Here is an 8,217-nt window from a genome sequence, read left to right on the forward strand (position 1 = left end):
GGGGAAGTGAGACCCCATCAGGAGGGCAGTGGCTGAGCGGGGCCGACTTGTTCTTGCGGTGGAGGAGTGAGTGGATATTGGAAGGACTGGGGTGGGGCTGTGCTGGGGGCCGGGAGGCGGGGGGAGGAGCTGCAGGAAGGGTGTGCGGTATGATCTGTGTGACGCGGGCGGTGGTCACCACGCCCCCTCCCCCAGTGTGGCCGGCATTTCCGCATGTGGCGGCTGGTCCGAGAGCGGACGGGGCAGGAAGTGTGGAGGGACACTGCGTAGGGGGTCGTCACGGGCACCTCTGCTGCAGAGGGCGTGGGCCGGGGAAGGAGGGCTAAGAAAAGAGGGAAATAGCACTCAAGCCCAAGGACGGAAGCTGTTAGGATCACATTACCTATTTCTGTAAAGTCAAAACGCACGTTTAAATTTCATTTCTTTAATTTTTAAAAATATTTTTATTTATGTATGGCTGTTTCTCTAGTGGCACGTGGGGGCTAGTCTCTCGTTGCAGGGTGCTCGGGCTTCGCATTGTGGTGGCTTCTCTTGTGGAGCACGGGCTCTAGGGTGCTTGGGATTCAGTAGTCGCAGCTCCCGGGCTCTAGAGCTCAGGCTCAGTGGTAGTGGCGCGCGGGCTTAGCTGCTCCGCAGCGTGTGGGATCTTCCCGGAGCAGGGATCGAACCCGCATTCCCGGCATTGGCAAGCGGATTCTCCACCCCTGAGCCACCAGGGAAGCCCGTCACTTAACATTTGAAAGCAATGAAGAAGTTGTGGACTTTACACCTGTGCACCGATCCCAGGCTCCTGGCGGGTAGCGCCGTTGCTGCGTGGGTGTAAGTCTGCGGCCCCGGCAGGGTGGGAGGTGAGTCCACAAGAGCAGCACTTGGGGCCCGGGCAGGGTGGGCACAAGCCTAAAGGGCGACCAGCTGGCTGGTTGGTTGTGTCTTCCAGTATGTCTGCTACCCGGATGAGGCCTAGAGTAGGCAGAGCATGAAAGTGCCCAGGGTGGGGTGCTCGCCAGGTGAGGGGGCAGGACAGGAAACAGCAGGTCTGAGCAGCTGAGGACAGGGAGAGGGTGGGCGGGGGGCTGTCAGACACTGAACTGAGAAGAGAAGGGCCAGAGGTCAAGGGGCAGAGGTCAGGGTGAGGCTGGCGGCTGAGGTTTCTCAAGGGGCACGGTCACCGAACGTGATGAGATCGGGTGCCCCAGGGGTGGGACTGAGCTGGGGTGGAGGTCATTGGAGAGGACAGTAGGTCAGGGGACCAGGTTTCACCTGTTTGGTCACTGAGGTCGCCAGCAGCAGTGAGCCGAGAGCCTGAATCTTAAGGAATTAGGGTCAGTGACCTGGAGGATTAGAGGTGACCGACAAGGCGGGGAAGGCTGGTGGACTCTGCTGATCTGGGGAGAAGGTTTTGGAGACAAGTTGTGGGGGCGGGGTCCCCTGCAGACCCAGGGGCATGGTCGGTGGGAGAGAAGATAGGCCCACTCGAGGGGCGAGAGGGGAAGCCAGAATCAGAGCAGGAAGGTGACAGGGACCTTCCAGGACGAGGCGAGGATGGGGGAGGCTCTGTCCACTGCTGACGATGGACAGAGTCCTTTGTACACAGAGGAAGAGTTTGGGGGTGGGGCCAGGTGGGGGCACGTCCAGAGCCTCCCAGGGTTGGCATTGTGGGCGGTGCATTGTGATAACCGTGATGCAGGGCCTTGTGGGCTCCGTCCTGACAGCCCCGAGACAGGCGAGGGGGCTGTGCGTGTGGAGGGAGACTGGGGGCCAGGAGCTGGGTGAGCCCCCCTCCATCGAGCTGAGGGTGCTGGGGAAGTGGGGAAAGTGGGCTGTCGGGAGCCTGTGGGGCCCTTTGCCCGCCATCAACCCACTGCCCCCTTGAGGGTGTGGGTAGACGCCCCGTTTCCAGTAAGACACATGGTCAGGAGCCTTAGCGCTTTCACTTGGAGAGACAAAAAGGTGACCTTCCCCGCAATGCATTCGGCCACCCCCTCCCTAGGTGGGGTAATGAGGAAGGTTCCACTGCAGAGCCTATGGTTCTGCATTCTTCCATTCAGGGCCCGCTCCCCAGTGCTTCAGATGACCCGTCAGAGTCTGTGGGCTTGCAGCCGAGGTGCTGGGGGAGCGGGGACGATGGGTCTGGGGGAGGGGGGCGTACGAGCCCCCGACATCACAGGCTCCATCCTGCCCTGCCATGCTGGGCACTCTGCGTTCCATTGGGTGCCCTCAAGAGCCCTTCAGGTGTCCCAGCGGGGGCCGGCTCCCTTGCCCGTGGTCACAAGCCTGGTGTGCCACCTGGACGTAGACACTCTTGCTGCCACTCCGAGGCTCTCCATCCCAGCCTCGGAGCTACAGGGCCTGGCACTTTGCATTTGCTCCGTCCAGAGCCCAGTTCAGAAGATGCCAGGTCTGCTTTTACAGTCTTCTAAGAATGACTGTTCTGACCCCTGTGAGTGGATCCTGCCTGTGAAAAGCCCGAGAGAGTAGCGTGCCAGCCCAGGAGGGGCCTGAGAAGCGCCATCCGGTCTCTGACCCTCCTCCACGCTCGCCCTGTCAGTGGGCAGCCCCAGGAGCCGCCCGTCCCAGATGGCAGCTGCTCACCAAGCGCTCATTTCTGTTTGTGTTCAAACTGCACTGACCAGTACCAATGCCCAGGGAACCTGGAGCCCACCTGTGTGTCTCCCCTCTGCTTATTCAGCAGGTTCTTAACTGCACCCACGCTCCCCACGACTGGGTGCTGGGCATGAGCCAGATAGAGGGGGCGGTCACTCCAGCCCTTTGGTCAGTAATGGTAGACACGACCCAAGCGAATAAAGTGATAACGTATGAACAAGAGTCCCTGGCGGGAAGAGGGGCCAGGACGCCTCCTGGGAGACCCCCCCCCCCACACACACAGGTGGAACCACCACCCTCCTCCCCACCCTCCCCTTTCACCCTCAATGCAGAAAATGCACCCTTCATCCTTAGAAATCTCTAACCCAGCCCACTGTCAACCCATGCATGGTGATTCTGGGAATAAGCTTTAATGGAAACACACCCTCTTCCAGAAGTCAGCAGAACGTAGCTAATGCAACGTCCCTGAGCATCTTAGTACTTTTTGCATTTGATGTGGACATCTTGGTGGGTGCTCAGCCAGGGTGTGGTCAGCAGTGACACCTACGCACACACTTGAACAATAGACAGAAGCTTCACACTCTGAGCCGCAGGGTGATAAGTTCCAAATTAAGAATCCAAAGTGAAGTGAAGTCACTCAGTCTTGTCTGACTCTTTGCGACCCCAGGGACTGTAGCCTGCCAGGCTCCTCCAACCATGGGATTTTCCAGGCAAGAATACTGGAGCGGGTTGCCATTTCCTTCTCCAAGAATCCGAAGTCCTGGGTTTTATTTAACCCTACCTCTGCCACGTACCTGGGCTTCCCTGGTGGCTCAGAGGGTAAAGCATCTGCCTGCTCCTTGGGTCGGGAAGATCCCCTGGAGAAGGAAATGGCAACCCACTCCAGTATTCTTGCCTGGAGAATCCCGTGGATGGAGGAGCCTGATAGGCTACAGTCCACGGGGTGGCAAAGAGTTGGAAATGACTGAGTGACTTCACTTTCTTTCTTTCTGGCACATACCAGCTGTGCGACCTTAGTGCACTGATTAAACCTCTCTGAGCCCCAGTTTCCTCCAGCAGGAACTGGGACTCATGATGCCTACAGATCTGAGTCAGGAGGGTGATGGAAGCCCCGGGGGGTAGGAGACGCCGTCCGTAGAGCCTGCGCAGTGCCAGGGCCCGAAACACCTGCTGCGGGTTTCACCCTTCTCATGGGGGCCCCACCCCAGCAAGAAAGTGTCACCAGATGCCTTGTGGTCAGGGGCGCTGAGGTGCTTGGTTCTTTCTGGTGTAAAAGCGCCAGCCGTCCGTCCTCCCCCGGCGGCGCGGTAGCACCGCACAAGCCCGATGCAGGAGCATCGGTGGGGAGGGATGGGTAGGTCATGGCTGGTGGAGGTGAAACTGGCCTCTCCCTGTCCTGGCCACCGCCTCCTGGGCCGGTCACCCATGCCCCGCGCCCTGTCTGGCCCGGGGTTAGTCATCCTCACCCCACAGATGCTGAGCGAGGTGCTGAGTGTAACATATTTCCAGACACCGCTTGTCTCCCTGGCTACCCTCGTATGTCATTCCTTTCCTCGAGGTCATTGCCAGACTCAGTCTGGTGGCCCGTATAAAAATGTCAGCTGCAGGGTGTGGGACCCGTCCACAGTGACAGTTTTAACAAGGTTGAGCTCATGTGTTCTGTGGCCTGGGGTGGCCCTTGGTGGGCTGCCAAGGCCACCTGCTGGGCAGGCGGGTTTGGAGGCACGTGGGCTGCTTCTCTGGTTGCCGTGGCGACGCTGCAGCTGAACCCTGGAGACGTTCCATCTGTCTCTAGGTACGACGAGGAGCTGGCGCAGGGCGACGGGGCTGACCGAGAGCTGAGAAGCCGGCCGGGCCAGTCGCTGGGGCCCAAAGGGAGCCGATTGAGAGATGCCGGGAGGACCGTCCTCACCACCTGGAAGTGACCGCCAGTGAGAGCAAGACTTACAGCCCGGACCCAGTCAGAACCTGCCACCTTGCCCGACCCTTGCCGAAGACACCTATTTTGGAATTTCCTTTTTCTAGAGCTTTTTTTTCCTTTCCTAAACCCTGTAAATAAATAAAGGCACTTCTTTGAAAGGTTAAGGAATCTGTTATTGGGGGAACATCCCTGTTTCTCCTTCGCTCCCACCCTCACAATACTTCTGACTCCAGGCGTATCAGGATTTTTCCCACACCAAGCAGTTCTGCTTTGGCCCCAGATATCCTACAGCAGGGGGATCCCCAACCTCCAGGATCTAATGCCTGATGATCTGAGGTGGATCTGATGTAATAATAGAAATAAAGTGCAGAATAAATGTAATGCACTTGAGTCATCCCGAAACCATCCCTTACCCCCTAGTCCGTGGAAAAACTGTCTTCCATGAAATGGGTCACTGGTGCCAAAAAGGTTGGGTACCACTGTCCTATGGTTTAACTCTGGACACTGTCTGCCTGGAGATGGAGTCAGATCCCACGGGGCCGGCCTCAGCCCCACAAGGCTGCCCGCCACACTCACAACTTCAGGCGCCAGTCAAGTCCAGTTGTCAACTGCTTCCTACCAGCTGGCTACAAGTCGGAGGTTCCCACAGCCCTATCCTTGGGTTCAATTAATTTGAGAATGGGGCTTGCAAAATTCAGGGAAACAGTTTACTTACTCGATTACCAGTTTACATAAAGGATGCGACTCAGGAAAAGCCAGATGGCAGAGATGCACAGGGCAACGTGTGGATGAAGGGGCACCGAGCTCCCATGCTCGCTCTGGGGGCATCACCCTCCCAACGCCTCTACGTGCTCAGCAGCCTGGAAGCTCTCCCAATTCCGTAGTTTGGGGATATTTATGGAAGCCTCATTACATGGGCGTGCCTGCATGCATGCTAAGTCGTTCCAGTCGTGTCTGACTCTTGCAACCCTGTCAACTGTAGCCCCTCAGGCTCTTCTGTCCGTGAGATTCTCCAGGCAAGAAGACTGCAGTGGGTTGCCATGCCTTCCTCCAGGGGATCTTTCTGAACCAGGGATCAAACCCGCATCTCTTTTGTCTCCAAGGTGAGTTCTTTACCACTAATGCCACCTGGGAAGCCCCAGTACATGGCAATGATTGATTAAATCACTGGCCATTGGCGACTGACTCAACCTCCAGCCCCTGCTCTTCCTCGGAGGTTGAGGGATGCGCCTTGGTTCCCCAGGCAGCCAGTTCACATCCAAGGCCATCCAGGAGCCCCAATCACCAGTCATTAGCACAAACTCTGGTTTGCTTGAAAGGGACTTGTTAGGAATAACAAAAGATATGCATTTCACCTTTCTGTTCTGTAGCAGTTTTAGGAACTGGAAACTAAATATAACAGAAAGATGTCCCTGTAGCTCTTAGAAAGAAAATTACAAGGGTTCTGTATGCTGGGAAAGGGGATGGAGACCAAATACATATTTCCTAAAAATCGCAGTATCACAATCTATTTCATTAGGGCTGAATAACTGATTCACAAATGTATAAGATGAGCCCTTTGGACAGAAAGTAACAGCTTCAGAATGTGATTTAGTTTATTATAAGGTAGGTCACATTTTTAAAATTTGGCACTACGGTAAAACCAAAACACAAACCTATCTTACAGAATCATGCTGCTGTGAGAAAGCAAAATACTTAATCCGACAACTACTTTGGTTTCATTCCTTTCAGCTTGACTGTGCTCTAGAGGAAAACAGGCAACTAGAAATAATAACACCTCAGCATTTATCATTACAAAGGCCCTTGTCTCGGTGCTCTGAGGAGACGCACTGGGTTTTGTAGGTGAGTCTGTCAGTCAGATAAGCCCAGATAATTCCCGCCGTGTGGCTTATATGACATCAGCCTCTGGGCTTGCCGCAGACGCAGAGGTAAGCGCTGTTGGCAAGTCATTGGCGGCAGGATAAGCTCTTGACATGATGTGTTTACAGCAAGCCAGCCTGGACTCCTGTGACCTACAGAAAAATACGGGGAGGCAACCCACGTACCTCTGTAGAGCAATCGATGCATCTGAATCACCCCTGGGGCTGTTCTCTTATAAGAACCTTTTATTGTCACATTTGACGCCTGTTCACTAATGCTTCACTCATTGTCCTGAGTTTCTCTTTCAACTCCCCACCTGTGTTCCATTACAATGTTAGGAATAAGATTTTCTTGTTATGTAATTGTGCCAAGGACATAGAAGATAGAGGTCTTCCTCCCTGGTGGTTGGGTGGACAGGAATCCGCCTGCCAATGCAGGGAACACAGGTTCAATTCCTGGTCCGGGAAGATCCCACGTGCCATGGGGCAACCCCTGAAGCCCGTGTGCCCTAGGGCCCTTGCCCTACAATAAGAGAAGCCACTGCAATGAGAGTCCCAGGCACTGCAACGACGGAGTAGCCCCCTCTCACTGCAACTAGAGAAAGCCCAAGAACACCAATGAAGACCTAGCGCAGCCAAAAATAAAGTGATTTTTAAAAAGAATATAAAACATGGATCTAGTTCAATATGTGTGCTGCGTGCTCACTCGCTCAGTCAGGTCCGACTCTTCACAACCTCATGGATGACTATACCTGGCCCGCCAGGCTCCTCTGTGGGATTTTCCAGGCAAGAATATTGGAGCAGGTTGCCATTTCCTCCTCCAGGGGATCTTCCCGACCTAGGGATCAAATCTGTGTCTCCTGCATCCCCCACATTGCAGGCAGATTCTTCACTACTGAGCCTGCAGGGAAGCCCCTATTTCAATACAAAATTAGTGAAATGTAGTACAAATGGCATATAGCCAGAACTCAAATAAATTGCAATTTGTAGGAATTTGTCTGCTGTGTTCACGTCAAGCCTGAAATGGTCCCAGCTTATTGATCAACGTACTTTGTGTATTCCCTGATATTCAGGCCTGGTGTGGACTGTGGGTGTGGCTTTGAGCCTCTGAGTCAGACCTGGGCTTGAGGCCTGGCTCTGCCATTTATTAGTTTGTTCCTTGGAACAAACTGACAGTGGCTCCTTGGACCTTTGCTTCCTAGTGGATAAAAAGGGGATTGATTTTATTTGCCTCGGAAATAAGAAGTGCTACCGCCCACCCCGACTGGTTCTTGCTCCAGCTCTGACTGTGATTTCTTCCCCAGGAGGGGGTCTAATACTCCACGCAGCTGGTGGCTTCCACCCTCCACTTCTGATCACAGCTCTTCCACCCACCAGTTCTTCCAATCCAAGTTCTCTGTTATGCTGCCTGGTTTGGGGAAGGGTGGAGTCCCTGCCTGGGAATGTGATCGCAGCCTGAATGCGGGGGAAGTTGAATCACGGAGGGGAGAAGTCAGTGAGCCCGTGACCAGGTTGCTAAGCGAGAGCGAATGCCTGTTAAATATATTTATATCAAATATTGACGGTGACATGAGTGATGTCATGTTCTAGAGCAGATGTTTCCTTTGGACACTTCCAGTACCCGCACGGGGAGGAAGTACGTGGTGTCCGAAGCAGGCCTTGGGAAACCGCCGGGCTGTAAACAGACTGTGAGGTCACTGGGCCCAGGCCTCCAGCCGTGGTGTCCCCCTTTGCAATCGTCTGGGTTAACAATTTCTGTTTTCTTATCAGCTCCCATTACTTTTTTCCATTTGTTAAGGCTGAGGGGTGAAGGACAGGTCCTGAAGTCTGAAG

At 54.7% G+C, this 8,217-nt stretch overlaps 1 protein-coding gene across 7 annotated transcripts in view; it reads left to right on the forward strand.

Moving 5' to 3' along the window:
• The window catches only part of TTLL1 (tubulin tyrosine ligase like 1), a 35,650-nt gene extending 30,961 nt beyond the window's left edge, over window positions 1-4,689 (forward strand). For all 7 annotated transcript variants that reach the window (XM_043882066.1, XM_043882062.1, XM_043882063.1 and 4 more), the window contains one exon: window positions 4,400-4,689. In XM_043882066.1, coding sequence (XP_043738001.1) covers window positions 4,400-4,529 — 130 coding nt within the window. In that variant the 3' untranslated portion in view covers window positions 4,530-4,689. The remainder of the gene's footprint in view (window positions 1-4,399) is intronic.
• The last annotated feature ends 3,528 nt before the right edge of the window (window positions 4,690-8,217 follow it).

The sequence above is a fragment of the Cervus elaphus genome, chromosome 22, assembly GCF_910594005.1.
Source record: "Cervus elaphus chromosome 22, mCerEla1.1, whole genome shotgun sequence".
NCBI lineage: Eukaryota > Metazoa > Chordata > Mammalia > Artiodactyla > Cervidae > Cervus > Cervus elaphus.